Below are 26,275 nucleotides of genomic sequence, written 5' to 3' on the forward strand. Positions count from 1 at the left end.
CTTCTAACAATGACTGATGAAGTGGCACTGGCCTGGGTGACAGGAGAGGGAGGGGAGGGAGCTGTGGTCTGATTCAGCCAGCCACTTTGTGGAGTGTCCCATCCTATCAGCAGAGTGATAGATGCACAGCTTTAAACCTAATACAAAAATATTAACACTTTTGGACATTAGTCATCACTGTTATATCTCTACAATATAATCCTTTATACTGTACAGCTATAACATAAAAGGTGCAATTCCTTTTTCTTTAAAAAAAATCACACACAGCACATGTTTTTATCATTTTATTTTTAAGTATAAACTTTTTTAAACACTTTACATAAATTAACTCCTCTGAGACTAATATTTGATGTACAGTAAATTGTAATTCATATAAAAATCCATAAACAACTTGTCTCACATAATTTACAAAAAAATCAGGGTTTCCTTTGCTTATATGCAACAAGGATTCTACTTGCCGTTTTCCCCCCAAGGCAAACCATGTTAGCATGTAAAATCCATTATTAAATTCCCATGGTAGCATAAGTCACTTGTGCCAATGTCCTTTTAGAAAGCAGCACAGTTTAATGCAGTTGGGTTGTCTATAAACAGTAATTTTTGCCCCATGTTTTAAAATTAACAGATATATACCACATCCTATGCAGTGAGAAAGAGAGAAAAAGAGAGAGAGAAAGAGAGAGACTACTTCTTGTAAGCAAAGGTCAACAATTCAGTACTATTTGGAAACACTGTATGGGTCTGTATCTTAATTAAATACAGTGCCTCAAAGAAACAGCCTGTTGCAAAATCTGTAGGCCTTTTAATTTTCTTTTTTTCTTCTTTTTTTTTTTTAATACTTTTCAGTCCAACTTGAGTGCAGCGATATGCATATGTAAACATATTCTTTAAAGCAGATCACCTTTAAGGTCATTGAGAAAAAAAAAGTTTTGTCATTAGCAGTATCATTCTTCTGGAAGGCGCTCTTTTTGTTACAGAGTCTGGATTGTGCTACAGAAAAAATCTGAGCAAAGATGTAAGCTTAGGCTCAAGTAGTAATGCAGCAAAACAGTTTAGTCTCCTTTTTAGAAGACACTGGTACACAGTCTCTTTGGCAGCCTGAGCTAAGCCAGTGTGTTACCTCTTTCCTATCTCACTTTGTCTGAGGAACTGTATATTGTTAGCGCTGTCTGCTAATTCTGGATATTGCTCCACAGAGAGTACATAGTACCCATCGTATCCTTGTACCTTTCCAGCACTTAGCAGCTGCCTCTTTTCTCCTTCTGTCCACAACCTGGCGCCTTCCTCTCCATCTCTTACTCTCTGTTGTTCTCTGGCCCAGGCACTGGAAAGAGCTCTTTGCCTGGCTTGCTCCAGTATCCGGGCCTTTTCCTCATCGAGCGTCATGCCATAGCGAACATGAAGCGCTAGAGCGCCGTATTGCATCTCAACATCAGCAAACCTACGAGTCCTGCCGTTCACCACAGTGGTGGACTGGGAAACAGTGACATTGATGCCATTCTCCAGGGCCTTACGGCCACTCGTCAGCCTCAGTGTCCCAAGGTCACTCTCAGGGGAGGTGGTCTTGATAAAATAGTGCGTGTCCTTTCCCTCCACAGTGAAATGCAAGTTTTCTAGGTAGTAAGCGTTGTTCAAAACAGCTGCCACTTTTATGCAGTCCTCATTAGCAATGTTGAGCACGTTTGTTTGCACTTTGCCTTGATTGACAGCGAGCATCACCCCTTTGCCAATCAGAGACTTCACCGTGGCAAACCACAGCCACGACTTTTCTCCGCTGGATTTCCGTCTGCTGACCTGCACTTCTGCCATCTTTCCCAGGGAAAGGAAAGCCTTTGCTTGTCTCGCCACTTGTTGTTGCACTCCAGAAATTGGCTGTAAACAAGAACAGACAGAAGTTTTACCAGCCATCTGTAGCCCCCTAAATGCCAAACAGCCAGGATTTCTTGGTGTGCTGCCCGTGGACAACAACAGGATATGCCACAACTGACAGTGCCAAGGAGTTAATTAGATCTGCATAGTGCTTGTTCTGCTGAGTTACAAGACTATTTTGCTAATGTTCACTGCTTTTACTCTTTGTCTCCCTGAGAACCTGCACAAAAATCGGCTTTAACTTCAGAGGCTACTTACTGGGCTGCACAGGACAGACCTACAATACCAATACATAACCACAAGAATCACAGAATGGTTTGGGTTGGAAGGAGACCTTGAAAATCATCTAGTTCCGACTCCCTGCTGTGGGACACTTTCAACTAGACCAGGTTGCTCAAAGACCCATCCAACCTGGCCTTGAACACCTTCAGTGACAGGGCACCCACAACTTCCCTGGGCAGCTTGTTTCAGGGCCTCACCACCCTCACAATAAAGATTTTTGTCCTAATATGTAATCTAAACCTACTCTTTTTCAATTTGAACCCATTCTCCCTAGTCCTGTCACCACCTGCTCTTGTAAATAGTCTTACCCCATCTTTCCTGTAAGTTCCCTCAGGTACTGGAAGACTGCATCTAAGTTACCTAAAAGCCTTCTCTTTTCCAGGCTGAACAATCCCAATTCCTTTCCTTATAGCAGAGGTACTCCATCCCTCTGATCAACTGGGTGGCCCTCCTCTGGACTTCACTGAACAGGTTTATGTCATTCCTGTGCTGGGGGCCCTGGGGCTGGATGTTGTGTTTCAGCTGAGGTCTCACAAAAGCAGAGTAGAGGGGCAAAATCCTTTCCCTTGCCCTGCTGGCCCTGCTAATTTGGATGCAGCCCAGGACAGGATTGACCTTCTAGGCTGCCAGTGCACATTGCCAGCCAATGTCATGTTATACAGGTAAGAGCTGTCTTACTACAGTGTCATCTTACTGTGATGGCATCTCTTCCTCTGAGCTTGTTCAATTATGATTCCTGTGTACCATGAGTCCAGTCAAACTGAGGAGATTTTGGCAGGTTATGAAGCTGTGCTTTAGAATTGGAGCAAACCTTTCTTTACTCTGAGTCAGGAGATAAGAGTCTCTCAAGTAGCTGCAGCCTGAGACCAAACTGCAGGGAGGCTCTCATAATCCCTCAAGCTGCTAAAGAAATGAGGGAAATCAAACTGTAATGACAGTCTTTACAGTAAAAGAGAGGGAGGCTAATGGTATGAACCAGTGAGGTGGAATACTGGGGGTTGACACCCTTTCTTGCAAGTACTTCCAAAAACTGATAAAAGGGGACGTGTGAAAAGACTGTGGCCAGTTGGGCTGCTTGACCTTCCATTTCACTTCAAGCATCACCTTCCTCCCTGAAAGAGCTTTTCCCCAAGAGCTTTAGATGGGTGCAACCCTGCATACAGCAGTGTTTTGTTCATAGCTAGCAAAGACAAGGGGCAATGTATGAAAAGAACCGATACGCCAGTCTAATGGGAAAGCTAGGATAGCAGAATGTCATGGAAGAGCTGTGTGTAGCCCACTATGCCAGATGCACTCTTATTAAAGAGAGAATGGCTGGGTAATGGGACCTGTGAGCATAACTACAGTGGTTAGCCTGGACAGCTGAAAGAGCAGGAGCAGCTAGCAGGAATGGTTAGCTAGTGCACCTAGATAGCAGGACAGCTCAAATCACAGGGTCAGCTGTGGTTGGGATGAGACCTCAAAACTGTGCAGAATAGACACATCTTATTGGTCTAACCCTGGGCTTTAACAGCAACAAGCTGTGAACGAGCTGTTCTGATAGAGGTGGGGAGCAGACAGCTGCCCTGGCAGTTGCCTCAGCAGGAAACAAAGATTTAAATAGCTTTGGCTGCACTTTAGAAAATGAGTATTTGGTTTTTGATAATGATCCAGTTTATCTTCCAATTGACCCCTTCTCCTTTCAGTAAAATACTGCTTAAACCATTTGATTCACTGCTGTCAAATGAGTCAAAAGCCTGCTTTGTTTTCCTAAATTTCTGGATGGGAGACCAACTGGAGTCATTAAGATTCATACAACCTTAATTCAGCCTTGCTGCTGATCAAAGCTTGGCAAAAAGTTCGCAAAGGCTTCTCTGTTTTGCACAAGGGTACTGGAGGGGATAACTCCTAAGGGAATTATGAATTAACTTGGACTCTCCATTCTTCTTGAATGTGGCAGATTTTGGTCTGCATTTGCTAATGAGTATGGATTTCAGCTGTTGTAAATCCTACATGAAAGCTATTGGGCACAAAATATATTGTAGACAGCAATCATTAGTGAGAGCAGCAAGATGCTATAGCAACTTCATAATGACCAAGTTTTGTTTTTTTAACACGTATCCTCAGAGCTCAGTAAAACTCATTCACTCCAGAATGTTTCAAAATACCAAGTGGTTTGTGTGTTTACTTCTGCCTCCTTCTGCATTTGCTTGTTTACCAGTGAATATCAGAGTTACAGCTTCTTCCTACATGAGAATTTTTAATCTTTGTTTTCCTATCACACCCTTCTCGCTCTGTCATGTAAGGTGCTCCTGGCATTCCTCATGTTATTGAGCTCTCTCCCAAAGATTTTTGACAACTAGCTGTCTGCCCTCATCTCTTTGACCAGACTGGTTCTATTCCTGGTATGACTTTGCTGGTGTTAGTGGATGATTTCATTCTTTAGCCTTTGAGATCTAACTCTGAGACCTAAACAACCTCTGATCATTCTTCACAGCCATGCCTGATGTCACATCTCTTATCTCCCAATACAACTGAGTGCTTGCCATGCTCCTCCTTCACTGCTTTTGTTGCTCATGGCAGACACTAATCTCATGCTGGGCTCTAAAGTTTCTCCCTATTATTCAATTCCTTGCTTTAAAAAAGAACAAACTAACAAACTAACTAACTTCCTGAATGCAAAGTTTGCTTCCATATGTTCCCTTCTGCTGGGCCACTGTTCTAAGGACTTTTGATCTACATTAGGTTGTAGGATTTTTAAAGTTTGTATCATTTTTAATTTTTGTAACATTCTCTATCATGATTCCTGTAAAAAGGGATCTTTTCTTTGACTGCTTAGAATGGGATCATCCATTTTAGTGTCTCTTAATGCTTCATTCTAAAGCAAAAACCATAGGATTTTTGAGGGCATAGGTATTTGATCTTTGAGTAAGCCTAATTTGTAAATACAATTTTCTTAAATGGCAGACATAGATTTTACTTCCACATGCATGTCTTTCATTATTTAAAACCGCAGCAGGTTTTCAGGATGAAAGTTCTTTTTTTTTGCTTTCAAAGAACTTCATAAGCACCTGAGTTTTATGTGATATAGTAGGATTTGCCTCAGGTAATTTCAGTTTCAGGATTTTATCTTTACATATAACACATGGTGTCCATAACGCACGGTTAATATTAAAAATAAGCAAAAGTATAGTGGTGCCTGGTATGTGTATGTTATATCACTTCTGTTTATTTCACCATCTTTTTTTTACTGCAGTGTTCTGTTACAGTCTTCAGGCAGAATGTTAGTAAAAATATAATCTCTGTAGTTTTTGCTATGAAAATTAGACATCTTTAGAGCATCTTAAAACTTTTCATTGATTATTGTCTTTTAAAATTTTTATAATTGCTAAAAGCAAACAAAAGCTTCTATAAAATAGTACCTAACTTAGCAAATCTATAATAAACCCTCCACTTGTAATTTCTTAAACTAGATAAAGGTACTAAGTTTGGATTGAACTTAGTAAAAAACCCTGGCTGTCAGAATTATCCATGCCTTCTAAGATCTGAAGGGAAGGGAACATTCTATCTTGTTCAATTTGCATGTTTAGTTTTGTTTCTTACTGGTATGTCTTCCCATTGCTGGCTCTTCACAAGTTCATAAGAAGGTTCTGTTAAATCAAATTTTGGAACAGGGAAGCCAGGGATGGCATTGTGCAGATGGAAGCCAAATGTCACCAGCCAGCTGTTAACATCTGAAAGGGAATAATTATAAGAAAAAAAGAGAGAGAAATATTAGAATTGTTCTGTATTTTGCAACCACGCCCTTTTTACATACAATAGATTTTAGCATAGTTGATTTCTTTTTGTATGGAAACAGCAAACCTATACAGCAAACGTTCAGTTCTAAACTTAAAAGAAAATGTCTATTCCATATAAGAGTTGTACTAGGCTCAGTTGAAAGGTATTGCAGAATTCAGCAATCAGGTTCTGATGGCCTTGGTAACTTTCAGAACAATTATGGCAGCACAATTAAGGGGAGATTTCCTTGTCATACAGCCTAAACCAACTGGAATGTCATGGTCAGGTTAAACATGCTTTATGTCATACCTTCATCATCAATACTTTTAAACAAAGCCAAAAAAAACAAAAGTACTGCAGAGCACATCCTGGCCTTTTGGTGTGTGTAATGACTTCAAACTACTCCTGAAATATCACCTATATGGCCAATTACCTTTTAAATGATTTGGCAGATATTTTTTGTTGATTCAAGAGAAATCTGCTTCTCTTCAAGATGATGTGGGATCGATGAAATGAAAAACTAATGAAATGGATCAGTAAGCAGACAGGATACCAAATTATCATTAGATCACATTATTTATGATACATTTTATGTTCTGTTAAAAATAAATTAGGGGTGCCAACAATCAGTTAACAATTGTTTGGCAAGAAAGAGTGCTCTGCCTTGTTTCTGGTTTTTTACACTATCTTCCACAAAAACTAAGCTTAGAGGTTGGCAGAGTGCTCCTTACCAAGCCTAATAATTTTTATTTGAGAATGCTCATAATATGTGGGATAAGGAAGCAGATTTTTCCAAAAATTACAAAAAATAAAAGATATTTATCTTAAAATAATTTCTAACATTTTCAAATAAATGCTATGCCTCATGAGGTGCTGCATCTAAAACTGCCAGTCAGCCAAATTACCAATTGTAATGATAACCTTATATAAGCAGTGTCTGCCTGTGCATTTCAGACATCAAAGATGTTAAGAAAAGAACCAAAACTGTATTTTGAGGGCAATTTCTGAACTAAGTGCATGATTTTCAATGGCACAAAGAATCTGATTCTAACTGCATGCCCTACAGCACATGCTGCTAAAAGAGGACAGATTCAGAGGTCTGTTTTTATTCTTACTCCCAGGCAGCCTGCTAGCAACCCACTTAATAGCTGCTGTTTGTTAAATGAATGCAAACCCACTTGATTCCCAGGATGCTCTTCTAAGTGGTAGTCTCACAACTCCTAAGTAAGTGGGGCTGAGCCCTTCCTGTAGACTGGCAATGTCTGTGTAAATTGGATTATTTACATTTAATTCAAATACAAAAAAATCAAATGTATTTGAGCCATACATTTTCCCCAAAATTCTGGTGTCGTGTAGTCAGATTTTTGGTATGTAGAATAATGGAAAACACTACACGTCACTAACTCTAGAACAACAAAAAGCATACAGGTTCTCTAAGAATTGAGATATGGATGTAAGTGCGCTAGCACCTTTTTTGCCAAAAGAGAAGTTCAATCCTTTTTCTATACTATCCTACTCCTCCTTCCATGCACCTGGCTGTGTACACATTACTTTGTGCTAGCCCTGGAGCTTATTGAGCAATTTACATTAGCAGTCTTGCAGAAGTCTACACTGGAAAATATCAACTAGCTTCCAGTGAATATTTTCTGTGATGCTGCTGTGTTAAACTGATCACAGGAGGACCCTTTCTGCTTACAGTCTCACTCCCTCTAAACTGGATGCCTGCAGATACAGCATCCCCAAGCTATAATCAAGTAACCTTCTCTTACCTGTGATATAATCCTTCACATCGTGTATTTTACTGGCTGGGTTGTTATTTCTAAACATGTACAAATTAAAAGGAGCTGGATCCTTCCCAATTCTCTTCCAGATTTCAATATCAGGTGTTGTCCACCGGCCTGCCAGTATGTCATAATCTCTTTCTCCAAAGTGGACTAGTTTGGTCAGTGGGTCGTATAAGCCTCCATGGAATCCAATTACCAGCTGGAAGTCCAGGTTAGAGTCAAAATAGATCTCTCCATAGGCAGTGTATTGAATTTGTTTAAGCATGAGACCATTGCTACTGAAAACAGCCAGTGGTGTCCCTGTATTGTCTGATGCAATGTAAAACTCATCTCCACTGCTAATTTCCATGGCAAAAAGATGTCCTTGCAGATCATAGTATAGAGATGTGATTTCAGAACTTGAGTGGTTATAGACATGAGTTATCCTGGTTGGGTAGGTAAGGTCTGCGTAAAAGAACTGGAGATGCTGCCCAAGGCTAGTTTTAGTGGAAACGCGTCGTCCGAGTCCATCATAGCGGTAAATCACTGTCCACCCGCTGCCTTTGCTATAAACTCGAGTAAGAAGGCCCTTTGAACTGTATTCAAAGATTTCAGTACCCCTCTGACGCAGAAATCCGTCCTCATCTAACCTGTACTGTACATCTCCCAGCCGGGTTATTCTGTCTCGCAGGTCGTACCGCAGCGGTGTCAGACGGGCACTGCTGCTGGGGTTCAGCAAGTGCAGGTTGCCGTTCAGGTCATAGTTGTATCGCCACATTATTTTTTCATTCAGATAAACTGTCTGGAGCTGACCATCTACATCATATTCGTAAGCATATTTTGTGGTGTTGGCAAATGGCCCAATCTTAATTTCTCTTTTCGTCACTCGTCCCATGTTATCATATTGAATTGTAATCCAATACATTAATGACCGAAATATTTCATACTGAATTTCCTTGATGCGCCCATGTGCATCGAAGTGTTTTGTGTATGTCATTACAGCTGTTGAAATGATCTGGTTAATATCATAATATATAACTCCAAATTTTCCAAACTGCTCAACTTTGCCAGAGATATCGTCAAACTGGTAGAGATCAATAGGCAATGGGGTTTCATTGATGACACCTTGCATGCTAGTCACTCTGAAGCTATTGTCATAGCTGTAGTCAAATCGGGCGTTTACCATTCCATCTTCGCTAAAGCGGAAAATCTGCCTGTCAATCAACGGGCCAATTTGTCTGTATCTAATGGTGCAGATAAAACCATCGCTTTGGAGGTTTACTGTTTTCAGGACTCCTGCTGTCTCATCATAAGTAAAACTAACTCTTGTACTATCATATAAAATTTCTGAGAGCTTGGTCTGCCGTCTGTACTTGAATAATACTCTCCGGCTTGTCCCCAGGAAAGCAGTTTGAAGGAGCTGCCCTTCCTCGTTGTAGTCCATGATAACAGAAGCATTGCTTTCCGGGGGGTTGTATATGTTCCGGTAATAGCCAATGGAGCGGATAGTCTGCATGGTATGACGAGCAACACTGGGCATGGTGACAGCGGAGAGCCGATCCAACAAATCATATTCGAAGATATACTGCCGTTGGCTATGGAGCAGAAGAACCATTGACTGAAAATTAAGAACAGATTTTTATCATGTGACAAATGGTGCAGTATCTCCCCTCCCGCCAAATACTGATACTATTTCTTCACAAAAATGTGACATTCCCACTTGAGAAAATTATCTCCTCTTTAATTGAGTTATCATTGACCTTACATGTTGTTAACATCTCCCTGCCTAATTTACTTGTATGCCTAATTGTAAGGGGTTCTGTAATTAGTAGTTCCACATTCATAATTTGCTACTTGTTATGACTGTATCACTCTTTTATCAAGCATTCACAGCTAAACAGCAGATTGTCAATGGATTCAGATAAGTCATGTTTAATATGGGAAGAAGTAAAACTGTCTTAGAGCCATTAACTCATGAGGAGAACAACATATGGGAGATACAATTTCTCTCTTACAATTAGAGATGATTTTGAAGAATTTGACTATCCTGAGATCTCTGAATACTGTGTTCTTGTTCTGTAAGCTTTTGAGACATAGGCAAAACAACAGTTTGATTATTCTTATTGAAGGGAGCTACTTGAATTATTCTGACATTTTCCTAATGCGTGGCTATTATGTATCACAGGTCTTGATTAAATTAAGTCTGTGGTAACTAGTAAACAGTATTTGCTGAGCAACACCTTCAACAGAACTATATTTAAACCCCTAAAAGATATAGATTCTCTTTCTGCATTTCTCACAAGGGTGATTTTCACAGATGTTTCTAGGAGAGCTATCATTCAGCAATTGTTACATATGTATTGATTCCTAATCTTTTGCCTATCCCTTATTTTGATGCTACAACATTTAGCAAGTACAAACTGACAGCTGTAACTATTTAGAAAAAACAGTTTTCTTGGTAGTGAAAAAAGCCCACAACAGCAGAACATTTGCAAACAAATTATTTTCAGTTGAACTGAACTGCAGACAGTCCCTGTACCTTATTTTAAGTGTTAAGATAAAAGGTAAATGCAGATGCTTCTTGTTAGTCAGTGGCCTAAATAATTTAAACACACATCAATTCCTAGCAATTACCTACAGCATGATTACATATCTGTGGAATTAAACATTCCCCTTGGAATCACATGTTGATACTTAGAATAACTGCAATGTGCTTCTACTACCTATTTTTGCTTTGTATGCAGCAGTGAGGTGCTGCAGAATTTCAGCACATTCCAAGCATTTTAAAAAACCTGAGTGTTCTTTACCTTTTCCAAGTATGTGTAACTCCAGGTTTTCCCATCAGCAAACACTCTAGACACTATCCTTCCCTGTCCATCATACTCTATTTTTTCACTAGTCGTGCCTCTCTGTATGCTGCCTATTTGACCTGTGGATGCATAGGTGACATTGACAGCCATCAGCTTGCTGCTCGGGAGCCACAGGGTGGGGTGCCCTGACGTGTCGTAGGCAATCCGCAGCAGGAATTTACGGTGGTCATCGTAGATCTTCTCTGTCTTTGTGGTTCGATCAAAGTCAACTGAAAGGAGGTTTCTGCCATTAACCTTTTTAAAGCAAACAAAATGACACAATAAATCATGCTGTTCAAACCCCAGCCACCTGTTATTTCCACAAAGCTAGCTATTCTTTAAATACCATTTACAGTGATTGATTTGCTGTATGTGTAAAGTATTTTAGCAACTTCTTGATATAACTCTAAGGCACTATAATAGTATCTACCTTAGAAGGTCTGGTTATACGAAGAGAGGGCTCAGAATTTGTTGCAATGTTTTCTTTCTTGATGCTTAGTCAACTGTTAAGGAAATACTGAAAGCTGTGTACTGAAAACTTTGGTAATAAATGGGATCATTTCGATACAAACCAGTTCTTTTGTAAGCAGTTTGAAATATATCTAGAAAATTATTGTCAAAATATATTCCCAGCAACTGCTTTTCCAATTCATAACAATCATGCTAGAGAAAGAACTGAATCTCAGTCCTTCACAGCAAGTATTTTTCAAAATAGCAAATGCAAGATTAAGAGCTTCAAAAGCATGTTAGGTCTTCAAATTAAGGTTAAACAGTTTTTAGAACATAGGCATTCCCCTTCAGGATCAAGTGGAAATTTAACTCAGTATACTATCCACTGCTGCAATGTATTTATAAGGCTGAAATCCTTAGTAGAGGATTATATCTTTCTCCTAGTTAACTGACTAATTAAAGCTGACTACCTAAAGCCATAAATGACTGGAAGACTACTGAACCATTGAAAAACAGTTGAAAATGCTTTGAAGTTTGTAAATATTTTGATTTGAAAATAAAGCCTTACCTTTATTAAGGCTTTATTAAATAAAGCCATAGATACATTTATGTTGAAAACTTTTTCTTGATATATGTAAAGTACAAGTGATGGATAGTGATTTCTATGTAATACTTTTACACTGAAATCCACCCCCACCTCCCTTTAGTGTTCAAAATATGTCAACTTTCAATTTCATTGAATTGGCTCTCCTTTCTGAATTTATAAAATGAAAATGTCTGGTTTTCTTTTCCTATATCAGTATCTTTGCACTTCTCCATTCCTCTCAGCACTGAATTGTGCTTTAGTGTTCTCCAACAGGCCTCAAGGATTTCTTTGTTCATCTATAAACCATTTCCGTATCTGCTGTGTCTTTTTAAAGTTGTTCCATGTGGGGTGAAAAAATGATAACTGAGATTTTTTTCAACACTGTATTTTGTGAACATGTGGGAAGTAGGGTAGAAATGGACAGAGAGCTATGTGTATTAAGAATTTTAAAAAAATTCTGTTTCAAGTACCTCATACATACATTACAAACGGTAAACAAAGATGGCTAAATAACATTCAGAAAAGAACAAGGGAATAGATGGGGATACACCAAAGAAATGACTGGAAGATTTTTCAGGCTGAAATTTTAAAACTCCACATGCCATGGATGTTGGTACTTAAACCTTGAGGCTAATAAGCTTCAGAGAGATCAATATAAATTAGATCCTTTATTATTGGTATAAAAAGTACTAAAGTGTTGGTGATAGGTCATAGGTAAATAGGAAAAAAGTTCCTCCAAGTGCTCTCTTTTGCTCAGTCTGTCTCTCTATTTATGTACAATACCTTTCTCTTTGTTTATATGAAATCACTGGCACGAGAAGAATCTGCACTATCAATTTAGGAAAAAAGATAATCACGCTTTCATGTAAATCTCCTAAGTAAAGAACACTAAGTCTAGGAGATACAAAATAGCTGTTTTACCTATTTAATGAACCATCAAAAGTTATTGAAATATAATCTGAAAAATTAATGCTACAAGACAGATTCTAGAAGTAAGTTAAACTTAAATGTGAAGTGCTTCCATTCAACTCCTCTTTTGTAATTTTTTTTTTACCTGTTTTCAGGGAGTTTTTCTTTAAATTTTCTGCCATCTAGCATTAGCTCATTTACCTAAATTAATTTTTAAATTTCCTTTGTCTCTGGCTTTTTTTTTCACCAGTGTCTGCCTGCACTCATCTCTGCATGTCCCAGCCTGTTTTGCTTCTCTGATTTTTTTCCTTCTCTTTCTCTCCACCTCCCCTTCCTTATTTTACATTTAATTATGATTTTTATAAATTTTCTTGTCCACCTCTTGGGATTAGACACTGAAGTTAAAACGGACATTTCTGATTTCTGAACTGGCAAAGAAAGAAGGGTGGTTTTATGGTTAAAGGCAGATGTCCAAGCAATTGTGGTTAATTTCTTGGCTAAGCACATCCTTCCTGTATAAATTGCAACAAAATATTTAATCCACTGTCTGACTGCCCTAGCTGCTAACTGGGATGATAACATTCCTTGCCTTTTCACTTCCCATCTGTCTGGTCTGTGTAAGGGCAGGATATGAGGGGAAGGAAAGGAAATACTTCTTCCAGCCAGTTTCCTGCTTTCAGACTTTGCTGACAGAGCTCTTGCTTTCAGGCATGTGAGCTTTTGGTGAAATTTTGGCTGTGCTTGCCTAATCTCACAATAGAGATGGCAATGAGAGTAACAATGAGTTTTGGTGATATAGCTTGTTTCATTGGGCAGTGTAGGGCCGGAATAATACATCTCAGCTAAAGCACTGCCTTCCTCTAAAGTGCTTCTTAATAACATCTCTGCTAGAAAAATACTTTTAGGGGAAAAGTTGAATGTTTTTATTGTGTCCAAGATAACCACACTCCAAATATATTTGAAACCTCTGGATTTCCTTATGATACAAACTGTAATCGAGGAAATTTCGAGTGCAGAAACACTTAATGACACAAAACTGAGTCTTTTGATGGTCTTACCTACTGTCCTGATATGTTTCAGTAATTTATATTTCCATCTATTCTCCTCTACTTTAATTCCTGTTTTTCTTTCCAGTGAGAAGTATGAAATCTGTCTGTGATTCCTCTGTTAGGAATAGGAATATATTGCTGTGTCTTACAGAGAGATTCAAGAGGTCATGTGAAAACTGGGGACCTCTGCATAGCCTGGAGTATGTCAGGTCTCAAGAGGAGACTCCTCTTGTGAGCTCTCTTGTCTGTGTTACCTGTCTGCTCTGGGTGCATCCCTTGAGCCAGAGTTCACACCAGCTCCTGTATCTGAGACCCTCAGTCCAAGGCCCTAAAAAGGCTCTTTCATGTAGTGGACTGGCAGCACCTTTGCCCACAACCAGCTTACAGACCAAACAGAAGGCTCCAGAGAAGAACTAGCTTACTGAACAATTACAAACCAAGTCAGAACAATAGCAAGATTGACTGAAGACTGTTGAGGAAGGGCAACATAATTCCTAATTAATTTCTTTAGAAAGATTACTACTACTGGGTAGAACTAATATTAACAAGATAGAAGACCAAGAGAGTACCTGACAGTGTACTTTTTAACATTAGATACTGCATATGTATAACACAGTGAGTGTCACAGAGATGAGTACCCTTACTGGCAATACATTTTGTCACTGTTTCTTGTCTACATTTGTCTTCTTTGCAGAAAAATGTTGATGACATATCTGTCTGTACATAGAAATGATGAGCTCCATAAATTATTCCTGTTCTTCTTTCTCTTGTTTTCTTTTTCTGCTTTCCTACATCCCCCCATCCACCCGTGACTGACATTTTGATAATATCTCTCCATGTAAATAAATCTCACAAAATATTCTAATTTCTTTTTATTTTATTGCTGACAAGTTTCTTCACTTTTTTTTTGAGGCGTTTGTCTCTTATTAGCTCATTCTCCACATGCCCTACTTCTCCCATTTCTATGTACAATTTAATAAGTATTATTTCATCCTAATCTATAATCTTTCTTTTTCCCTCCCATCTTGTTGAATCTTTCCCTTGTGTTTGCTTTTTTTTTTGGGTGTTAAGTTAAAGTTGCCCATGACAACTTTCTTTACCTTCTCTTTTTAACTGTTACCATCACTGCACTTGAATGCCAAAACTTTGTGTCACTTCTGAGAACTGTGCTTGTGGTGATTTGTTTCACTGCCAAACCTCTCTTGGGTTTCTTTCACAAATGACTTGGCTGGTGTATTATACCACTGGAGTATAGAATGACATGCCTATGAACCAGAACCACAAGGATGAGCTTCAGAATTATGGCTTCCTTTTCCTCTTCCTTATCAATGTAAGATAGCTGTCACAGGTAGTAACTAATATATTGTTCTTAAGCAGCTGCTTCTGTGCATAATTGTTCTTCCTTCTTGGAAAAAAATACATTCCTCTTATAGAGAAAGTAGTAGAGAGGAATATAACCTGCATAACAACATCTCCTCCTTTCTTGTCCCAACGGAAGATACAAACTATTTTAAGACTTCAAATGGCAAGAAGTCAAGTGGTCTGAAATGACTTACTTTCATTTGATACACTGCCTAGGCCTTATTTTAAAGAACTGAGTTCATTTCTAATAGTAAGTCAAACCTTTGATCTTGAAATGGTCTCCTGGCAACACAATTTTGAATGCTTAATCTGTGTTGTCTTTACCAAATGGCTGTCATAAATCATAGTTTGCTTCCTACTTGTATTTCACTCACTATATAGGAAGAAGGAATGCCAACAAAATGGTAAAGACATATGTTAGAGGAATATGCCATCCTCATGCACACACAGTTAAACCTTTTCTACTGTAAGAATAAGTCTTAGTACAATTTTAATTTAAAATTAAAAAAAAAAAACAACCCAGGGATCATGCTAACTTATGGTAGAATAATTTAAAACAGGATTCTGAATCAGTTACATTAATTCAGCACCAGAAAGAAAAACAGTGAAGGAAAGCAGAAAATTATTCTTTTTAGCCATTCCAAGCTAAACCCAACAGTTTTATTCTACAGAGTGCTGATTTTAGCTGGGGCATTTCTTTACACAGGCTACTACAGGGCTATATTTTGGATTTCTGCTGAACACAGGGTTGATAACCTAGAAATGTTTTAATTTTTGCTGGGCAGGGCTTCCACAGAGCCAAGGTCTTTTCTGCTTTTGGTACTGCCACGTTGGAGAGCAGACTGGGGGTGTGTGGGAGACTGGGAGCAGACACAGCCAGGACAGGTGACCCCAATTGCTCAGTAGGTAAAGGGGGGATGTTTGGAGTGATGGCTTTGTCCTCCCAAGTCACTGTCACATGTGATGGGGCCCTGCTCTCCTGGAGATGGCTGAACATCTGCCTGCTCATGGGAAGCAGTGAACTCATTCCTTGTTTCGCTTTGTGTGTGTGGCTTCTGCTTTCCCTGTTAAATTGTCTTTATCTCAACCCACAAGTTCTCTGGGTGTTCCAATTGTCCCCGATCCTGCTGGTGGGGGACTGAGTGAGCAGCTGTGTGGGGCTTGGCTGCTGCCTGGGGTTAAACCATGACACACAGAAAAGAGCAATTACTAAATAAAATAGCCAATAAATGAAGCAAATGAAGTAATTAAACCAAGTACTTCCCGATCTGCGGTCAGTTTGTCTACAGTGAATATTCTGTGGGTGCTGGATGGCAATACCTACAGGAATGTATTTACATTTCCTCATTCCTTAATGAGAGTGCAGTAGATACCACTGATGCTTGTGTGCTTACCCTAAGTTTTCGGCCAAAGACATTGACTTTTCCTTGGGCTTGCTCTTTCCGGAATCGCCACTCCACCAGGTTCTGCCCATTCTCCCCTGGCAGGGTCATGTTTCTCTTTGCCATGGTTGGGTTGGCAGTGCCAGCCAAGACGTGTGGCTCTGTCTGGTAGTGTGAGTCCAGGCCGCTGGCGTACAGGATTCTCAGTGAGCCATCATAACCAATCTGGTAACTATTTCTTAATTGATCTGAAAAGGCCAAAAAGAGAATTCCAGGTGACCTACATGGATTAAGACTCTGCCTTTGTACTGGACACTTTATGCAATGTGTACATCTTGACTTCACATAACTGACCCAATGGTAATAAAGAGACAGGGTGAGATTGTTAAGAATAAGTGTATCCCAGAGGAGAAAAAAATGCCTTTAGGACCTATCATCAAAGTTTCTTAAACACTTAAGAAAGTCTAATCCTCATAGTATGTTCTTTGGACTGGCACAAAACACATTCTCTGCTGTTTCATTAGGCATTTTCAGCCTAATCCTAAGCATACTATGACTATTCACTTTTGCGAGTATTTGGTTGCTGGGATGTTACAAGTTGCTTTTAAGCTAAAATATCACTTCATACTATTCCTGTACCTATTTCCCTTTAAATCCATATCTTCTTTCCAAGATTCCTTTTTAATATAACATAAGTATTCTACTTCCCATAGCTGCTTACAAAACTGATTTGGTTAGAAAACTTACTTAATGCTACTTTTGTTGCAATACTACTGCTTTTCCTGAACAGTTATTTCTGTATAGGTGCAAAACTGTGTATGTATCACCCCTTCCTCCAGACACAATGCCCCTGAAGTTTCACTTCTATGTGGAGCTGCTTGTACCAGAAGAAAACAATTTTCAAGCCGGTGTCTACTGAGAAATCTTTTGTTTACAGTACCTTGAACCATGGTATAGAAAGAATCGATTGATGATAAGTTGGAAGTGATGCTGACATCTTCCTCTCTGCTGGATGACTCAATGTCCACTGTAATGGCCCTTTCCATTTCCCCATGAAGGTTAGTGACGACTCCAGTTGGGAATGTAACATTTGTTAGACGGCCCTCGCTATCATAGCTAAAAAAAAAAAAATAGGGTCCAGAAATGATATATAGCAGGAACAAATTGTTTTCACTTACAACTAAAATGAACAAAAACATCAGCTATTCATATTGTTAAGGCACTTTTGCTTTTTTTTGTGTGCATGGGATAGGCACAGCAAAGACTTCAAACATGCTTTGAGGTACTCAAAAGACTGCTTAACATACAGCAGCCTCAATGGTGATAGCAAGAGCAAACAGATGGATCTTCAGCTCTGCATATTATTCTTTGAAGTGTGACCAGATCCTGCTGCACATCTAATTCACCATTTCAAAGGAAGCATATTTATTGGTACTAAATTCTGTAGCATTCTGTACTTACTCCCTCTTACTGGAGTAGATTTTGCTGTTACTGTAGCAATCCTCAAAATTTTTGAAATAAGGGTATCTTAATAGGAGTGTTTCTTGGGCCTTTCCTATTCAATGAGTATGCAGAACACCTGTACTCCTGAGTGCTTAACATCCCTTGTATTACTATGAGCAGAGTCTGGGGTAATATTTAATCTACTTAAGCTGCTTGTAGCTGGGCCCAGAACAGCTAGCATCTCTGATTGTTAACTACTTGTGAACTGTTTGAGAATTGTGACACAAACCATGAGATTTTTTTTTTTCTGTGTCTACTGACATTTATTTAAACCAACAGCTATATATCCATTTAACATGAACAGGTAGATAGAATTTCTGTAATTGAAGTAGATCTTGGTACATGACCAGAGACCATGCTTACAAATCCAAATCCAAACATGCATTTTGGTCACAGTATAGGGAGAGGTAAAGCACTGTGTGAGCTTCTGGTCATAAAGCTTGTCTTTAAGATTAGCTCTTCCAGTGCTAGAGTCCTGATTTGTCAGCCTAGGTGTTCAGCTGAAGCTCCTTGTTTTGAAGTATAGCCTGCCCATAGCTGCAACAGAGAGAAAAAAGCATCTGAAGGATATTTCATGCCCTCTTATGACCTGTTTGCTCTCAGTTTTCCATCCCTCTCCTGTGACCATGTAGTGGGAAGCTGAACAACGCCTTAGTCTCTTAAAGTAACTAGAACATAACCCTGCAGGTCCTCACAGTGTGCTAGACATTTCATGCTGATATTTATCATCAAAATTGCTCCTACTGGAAAAGAAAAGCAAAACCAAAAAAAGCCCCCCAAAAGCCCCAAGCATATCACTGAGGCCACAGAAACTCTTTTTCTCAAAATGAGAGAATTAATCCTAACAGCTGTAACCCACAACACTAACTTTCTCTGAACAGCATGAGTACTGCACAGCATTGCTGTAACTGAAAGGATTAAGTTAAGAAATGCTTTCTTCCAGTTTGCTTACTCTGTAGATTTGACAGCTTTTTGCATACAGTCATTTCCATCCTTTTAGCACAGTTGATTTCCTTTGTTTATGTAAGACTTTCACTTAGCAACAGGCAAGAGAAAAGAATGTTTAAAAATCAGAAACCATACTGCAAGCCAGGGAAGTCAAGTGAGAAAACTTATTTTTTGAAGTTAAGTACATTTCAAGATAATGGGGTTTTTTTCCAGTGTGTTTCTGTCCCTAACTGTGGTTCTTTTTCACATACTGGACTTGGCAAGCTGAGATATTCCATTTATGCAGGAGAGCAAAACAAACATACTTAAGTTCTTTGTGCATGAATGTGACTGCTAGCCTATTCATGACCTTCAGTCTCATGCCTCAGTTCCAAGAACTTATTTTATTTTCATGCACAACTTCCCTTTCCAACTCCCTGGGGAGCATATATTGTCCAATTAGTGTCCTTTTCTATTTTCTGCTTTATGTTTGAAAATGGTACCAAATTACTTTGTTGGGAATTACTTCTATCCTTTGATTACAGTAGTCCAGTACTGGTCTTTATTTCATACAATGTTTACTAAAGCCACAGATGGTAAGATATCCCTGTAAGAACTTTTTGCCCTTTTAATCACAGTATCTGTGAGAAACTAATTACCATATTTCTCAGTATACCACCTGAGCTGGAAAATGCTACACATCAGTAGTATTCAGCACAATGTGTGGCTTTAGTGCAGTATGCAGCACTGAACTGTGCTATCTTTCTTTTATGCATTCTTGCTTCCACATTATTATTTTTTGACTGTGCCTATAGTTCTTGAACTGGTCTCGTCTTTCACAAATACGGGAAGGCACATCATGAGCCTGAGATAAGCAGTTAATATTACAGCGAGGGAGAGTTCAAAGACCAGGAAGAAATCATGTTACACATTAATGTTCTTAAAAACATGACGTTAAAGCTGAAAGAATCTTAAAAGCCATGATTGCTTGGTTCAGGCATCCTAGTGCAAGAAGAAAATGTGACTGAGATGTGAAAGGTAAGAATAGGATTTCTCACACTTTTATAGCCAGGAACAAAAAGCGAAAGGGGAAATAGGCCTTTCTACAATTCATTACATATTCCATTTGGTGACAGATTGCTATGTGTGTCCTTCATTTTGTTCACTGTACATCGAATACTAAACTTACTTTATACTTGCTATCTTCTTGCTCACAATCAAAGCCTTATCAATGCACAGCATAGCAACATCACTCATACCTTTGGGCATTCTGAGGCCATTTTTCTTATTACATTCAAATATCCTTGCATTCTGCTGCCAAGGTGAATTTATTCATCCAAGATTGTCAGTCTTAGACTGAAGTGATTTCTTTTTATCTGTCTAGTGTTCTAATATTGAAATTGCCCTAGAAGGAATGAGATCTGAAGTCTAGAGGGTGAGTGCCTATATTTGGTATTTCACAGCCTCTTTGATCTTTTCATCCAAACACAAGCTCAGGCACATGTGTTACCATGGAGCCCTCTGATCTTTCTCCTTTGCCAGGCTCCACAGCAAAACCGTTCTACCAACCTCTTCAGTTCCTGAAGAGTGAGTCTCACACAAACTTTTCAAGAATCTAAACCAGAAACTTGCTCCCTGGACGTGACCTTGTGGGCATTAATCCGCTCAGCTCACTTCTGTTGGCATTAACGCAACAATCTTCATATTTGGTCAATAACTCTGAAGGCAGCAGTGGGGGCAGCTGCCACCACCGCTAGCTGAAGTTCCCCTTAGATCAAATCCTTTTTCTTCCTTAGGATGAGCTGCCACTGCCAGATAGTTTTCCACTTCAGCAGTGAGAATTTCTCAGAGATAATGATTATCAGCTTCCCAGATTCTCGACCTTTTGCTCTCCACCTGCTGGAAGTCTCTCTTCCATTGCTCATCTCCTTCAGTTTTAATTACATGCCTTCCCAGACCATTTTCTGTTCTAGGCTATGTAGGACACTTCACTTTGCAGTAATAACTTCCTGGTAAGCCTTGCCACAGATGGAAATGTCCTACTTTCTTTATTTTTGACTTGTTTCTCAAGTGTATTTTATCTTAGTCTGTAGCACATTTAGCTCAACCCCAACATGCAGAGCTTTATTAATATTTTATATCAGAAGTTATTTCAATGTAGAATAGGGAGCTGTAGAAATAAAGTGTATAGTAAAGGCTGCACCTAAAGCCAGTTGCTAATTTATGACTGATACTGTTTTTCTCCAGACTTCTGCAGCACAATCCCTCAAGAAAATAAATTCTGTGATTTTTTTTTTCTTTTGTAAACATGTCAGGTTGAAGAGCAAGGCACACCAGTTCCAGCACATTTCAGATAACAAGACATGCAGTCCAAATGCATATTAAGTATTAAAGACTGGTTACAGATTATACTATTAGTTGGGATACTGTAATAGAGAAATGAAGCATGAATACATTTCATAATATAGACATGTATAATTTTGACAGTAGAAAAGTACTGGTATACTTTCACTCAACTCACATTAGGTATTTTCTCTGCATCTCAGATTACCAAGAGTGGCTAAAAAATTTATGGAACATTACCCTACTTATTTCAAACTATTAATGGGAAGCCTTTTATACCTGAGTGCTGCTTCTTGGCAGGTGAGAACAGACGGTTCAAGGTTGACATTCAGGAGTGCAATGTGTTGTTTTTTTTAGGTTCATACCATGTTGACAACATGCTGAAAAATCTGTCCTAACCTGGCAATGAAATGTCTCCCTTGGCTTGTCGAGGCCATTTAAGCTACATTTACATAGAAGAGTGTTGTCTTTAACATGACAGAATTTTGGTTTCCAAATACATTCTTTCACTTGTATTCAGCCTCCATAGCACACTGCAGGTTTAGTCCCTCCCAAAGGAAAGCGAATTCAAAGTTGGAAAATGATGGTAAAGAAAAGCCACTCTAGTAGCACTTTCTCTCAACCAGTACCAAAATGGTTATTTTGCCAGTCAAAAGGAAAGAAGCCCACAGTTAATATTTCATCACTTTCATTAGCATTTCTTCACCTGTAGGGAGCTCTCTTGTCCCCTACTGGTTTAAAACTGGGCATGGTGAGTTACTGGAAGCTCTAGTTTTGGCCACCTTTAACTATTAGGTGGGTTGCAGAAAGAAAGAAAAAAACTTTCAACTTGAATGTAATGAATTTTGCATTTTTTTCATTTACTCAATTTGTACATTGCTTTCCTCATTTTGATATGCATTTTTGCTTTTGATATGTCTGAAGAGAGACTGAATGAGCCTGCTAAGAATGAAAAAGGTGAAAATAATCTGAAGATGCATGGACAGAAATGATTTCTCCTTTTTTTTTCATTTCTTATTTAGTCTGATTGAAATAGACACTTCAGTGGATCCATAAGTGGTACTCATATATAACCTGCACATATTCCTTTTTTTCCACACAATACATTTGTATTTGTATCTTAAAAGGTTTAGCATCTTGCTTGTGAATTCACACTACAGTTATATTGGGAAACATGAAATATTAAACTATGACTTCCTTTGGAGATATAACAATTAAAAAACCCCAAAAACCCAAACAACAAAGAATATAGTGGTATGTCTTCCTAATATTTTGTTTTGCTTAACAAGAAGAAAGCAAATGACAATTTGATATATATTAGTAGCCTGTAAATTATGACAAGTGGATTTTTAAAATTTTATTTTATTATTATCTAAGAAGTGATAGCATTTTTCTTTTTTTCTTATCTGGAATATTATTAAGCATGAGAAAAAATGCAGCCAGGAGGGTCAGCTGTGTCCTACCGTGCATCAGGCACAGCATTACCAGCCAGGCAAGGGAGGGGATTGTCCTGCTCTGCTCTGCACTGGGGCAGCCTCACCTCGAGTGCTGGGGGCAGTTTGGGGGCCACAATGTAAGAATGATATAAAGCTGTTAGAGAGTGTCCAAGGGAGGGCCACAAGGGTGGAGAAGAGCCTTGAGGGGAAGCTGCATGAGAAGCAGCTGAGGTCACTTGGTCTATTCATCCTGGAGGAGGCTGAGGGGAGACCTCATTGTGGGCTTCAACATCCTTGTGAGGGAAAGTGCAGGGTCAGGGACCAATCTCCTCTCTGTGGTGGCCATGATGGGACCCGAGGGAATGGCATGAAGCTGTGTCAGAGGAGGTTTATGTTGGATATGCTTTATATTGGAAAAGGTTCTTCATCTAGACGATGGTCAGGCACTGGAACAGGCTCCCCAGGAAAGTGGCCACAGCACCAAGTCTGACAGAATTAAGGAATTGTTTGCACAACACTCTCAGACACATGGTGTGACTCTTGAGGCTTTCTGTGCAGGGCCAGGGTTGGGAGCTGGACATTAATGATCCTGATAATGTGAGTCCCTTCCAACTCAGAATATTCTATGATTTTATGAAAAAAATCAACATTCTTTCCAATTTTACAGAATTCTAAATACATTTAAAAAACATTTTCCTTTCTTTTCCCTTTCTTTCCTGCTTTATTCCTTTCCCCTCTCCCTCTCCTTTTTCCTTTCACCTGTCCCTTTTTATTTTCCTTTTCCCTTCTGTTGTGCCTAGCTCTGAGAAAAATGTGGATAAACAGGAATTACAGAAAATAGGTCCAGAAATGATTCTAGGAAAAAGTAAAATTAAACTACAGCCAGATTCCCAATTCTGGACAGAAATTTATATGCCTACTCGTTTTTTAAAGGAATTTGGGCAAAAAATGCAAACTCACAAAACCAAAGAAGTTAGAAGGTCATTAAAGGTATTAGTATCAGCTATATTTATCTGTCCATTTATCTGTCCCCCTGTCCAACCAACTGTCAGACAACTCAATCTTTTCCAGTGCCTTCATCTGATGGCTTTTCCATAGGGAAAGGGTCTTCACTCTGTTTTCATCTGGGGAAGTCTCATAAAACTGTTTGCACAGCTGGTTAAATAATTCAGGTAATGGTCTTTTTTCTTAGCAACATGGTCAGGATGAATTTTTTAGTCCAGGTTTAATGAAGAGATTTCCTCAGCTGGAAAGTGATTGGCAATTTCTCTTTTCACCTTCTCCTGTTATAACTGCAGCTCTTGAGGTTTTTTATTTGGTGCGTCTATTTTGTCATAATGTTAAAAGGACAGTTTTCAGTCTTTTTTTGTAAACCGACATTCAGCACACTAGATGTGAACAATTCACTTAAATAGGCCTTTCCTGACAGCCATAACTCATCTGCAAAACAACAGGCACACTCTAAACGAGAATCACTGCAGGAAATGTGTCTGTTGGAAAGGGAGCTCAAAGGAATGAATCAACACCTTTTCCCATGATAGCTCATTCACTTCCATACAGAGAAGGTTTTGATGCTCATTTTCCACTTCACTGCACGACCAGACAAACAAACTTCAGTTCAGTGCTTGTGCCTTGTGAGATTGACCACTTTCACAGCCCAATCCAAAATGACTTCCAGGTATTTGGAACCAGGTATTCTGGGGGAGTGGTGCTTCATGGAGAAAGAAGCAATACATTAATTTACCATGCTGGGGATGCTTTACTTTTTGCCAGAATACTGCTGAACTTTTCCCTCTCTGCTGCATGGTACTGCAGTCCTCCATGCTGTGCTGACTGCTGCAGCAAACACCTGCCATGGATATTCTGATAAGGAGCCACAAAACCAAGGAGTCTCTCACCACTCATATCTGACATGGACCCTACATGCACACAAACTCACAAAAATGAGCAGCAGTAATGAAGCCACTGCTTTCTGAAGAGCAGGAAGCACAGCTCCAGGGCATGTGCCTGGGGAAGCACACTGGCAGCAGTGGGGTGTAGGCAGTGGGGCTTACATGAGAGGCATTGCTAGGGATGGATGTAGGCATTGTGGCTTACATGAGACATTGTCAGGGATGAAGCCGCTTCCCAGGGCTGGGGGTGTGCCTCAGCAGCTCACACTCTCTTGAACTGAGTGCAGCCAATTCAGGAGCAATTCAAGGGGGCTCGTTCTTATGAAGATGAGACTAAATACAGTAGCTAGGCTGTTATCTACAAGACCTCAACACTCATCTCTCACTTTTTAGCTTCCCTGTAATGGGAATTCACCGCCCCTGAGCCCTGTGGGATGCACAGAGGAAGGATGCTGGGTTTGCTAGGGTGTGCCAGGGGGCAGCTTCCCTAACCTCAGGGTTCCTCGGGGCTGCTGCCTTGTCTGTGTGTCACCTCCCCCACCTTTTTTAGCTCATCTATTACTGCACAAATAAACTGTGTGCCTTGTGGATATAAATACCAGAGTATGGCCTTTCAACTCAGAGAAACATTGCTGTATATATACTTTGTGTGACATATTGTTCCTTGCTGTAAGGTCTGCTTACACTGTCAGAGCTGAGTGTACAGGCCTTCAGTGAAAAAAGGACATAAGGCTGGTCTGTTTGGCCAGACATTTTGTTCACAGAACAAGCAGTAACGTTGCTTTTCCCCTTGTAATTCTTATTTGGTGGTAGGGTGGGGATTTAATTTAATCTAATCTAATTTTTATTTTGAAAGGTAAAAACTCAACAAAGCTGTTTTTACAGGGTCACAAAAAGTGGACAAATCAACTTATTAAATTACATTATGTTTGAAAAGCAAATTTAGTAATGGGAAAACAAAATTATATGGGCGTATTTTCTTTTCGAGCAGTGGAATACCAAGACAGTAAACAGTAATTGTTAGATTCAGGTTCTGTGGTTAATTTAGAGTAACAACCTCACTCCTTCAGAGTACAAGTCACACCCAATTAATGCAGACTTTAGAAGTGAGAGACTTTCCCTTCTTGGGAGGGGCCTCCAAAGGTAAGGCTTTAAAATGCATGTCCCTTGTAGGTTTCCTAGAGAGATGATCAGTCTGGCCTCACTGGGACAGCAAGGAAGACCAAATCCCTTGATGGGGCTTGAAGATATGTTTGAATACAGCATGACTGAAAACCGAGATTAGCCTTCTCACATGTGTTCCTGAGCTGTCCTTCCACCCCCACCACACCAGGTTCCCTGCCAAGTGAGTGTGAAGGAGGGTGAGCTGGCTTGACTCTAGCCTCCCTCACTTCTGTTTGACAAAGAAAACTAACATGGAACATAATTATTAACATGTTATTATTAACTAAACAAATTATTAACTAAATTATTAACTAAACAAGTGGTATTGTGAAGTCCTTCATAAACCAGAAGTGAGACAGATACTTTCAGGAGCCTGGGCAGAGCTGACAGGATTGACAGTGCAGGACATTTATTTCATTAATACAAACAAATCTGCTTATTTTGTGGCATTATCCTTACTTCTAAGTGCTCTCTTAAACCAGAGACAGAAATCAAAGCAATTCTTTCTTTTTCATACATGTAACATGTAATAATATTGCTATGTGTCTTCAGCATTCTGATGTTGATATTATTATGTATTCAATGGCTTCTCAGGTCTGCTTTTATTATGGAGCCTAGTTCTAAGGAGAAGAAACAGTAACATTCAAGAATGAAGAAATGGGTAAATGTCTATTAAATGAAACATACTACTGCTATCAGGGCAGTTTGGGGACACACTGCAGTTCTCAAAAAATGTCACATCCATATCTAATG

General features: G+C 39.3%; 1 protein-coding gene across 35 annotated transcripts in view; it reads right to left on the reverse strand.

The window, feature by feature from the left end:
* Positions 1 to 271: 271 nt before the first annotated feature.
* Positions 272 to 26,275, reverse strand: part of TENM3 (teneurin transmembrane protein 3) — a 1,284,378-nt gene continuing 1,258,374 nt past the window's right edge. For all 35 annotated transcript variants that reach the window (XM_030947662.1, XM_030947654.1, XM_030947660.1 and 32 more), the window contains 6 exons: positions 17,198 to 17,373; positions 16,270 to 16,505; positions 10,478 to 10,774; positions 7,677 to 9,288; positions 5,731 to 5,861; positions 272 to 1,869 (listed from right to left, as the gene is read on the reverse strand). In XM_030947662.1, the coding sequence (XP_030803522.1) occupies positions 1,114 to 1,869; positions 5,731 to 5,861; positions 7,677 to 9,288; positions 10,478 to 10,774; positions 16,270 to 16,505; positions 17,198 to 17,373 (3,208 nt within the window). In that variant the 3' untranslated portion in view covers positions 272 to 1,113. The remainder of the gene's footprint in view (positions 1,870 to 5,730; positions 5,862 to 7,676; positions 9,289 to 10,477; positions 10,775 to 16,269; positions 16,506 to 17,197; positions 17,374 to 26,275) is intronic.

This window comes from Camarhynchus parvulus, chromosome 4 (genome assembly GCF_901933205.1).
Source record: "Camarhynchus parvulus chromosome 4, STF_HiC, whole genome shotgun sequence".
Classification (NCBI taxonomy): Eukaryota; Metazoa; Chordata; class Aves; order Passeriformes; family Thraupidae; genus Camarhynchus; species Camarhynchus parvulus.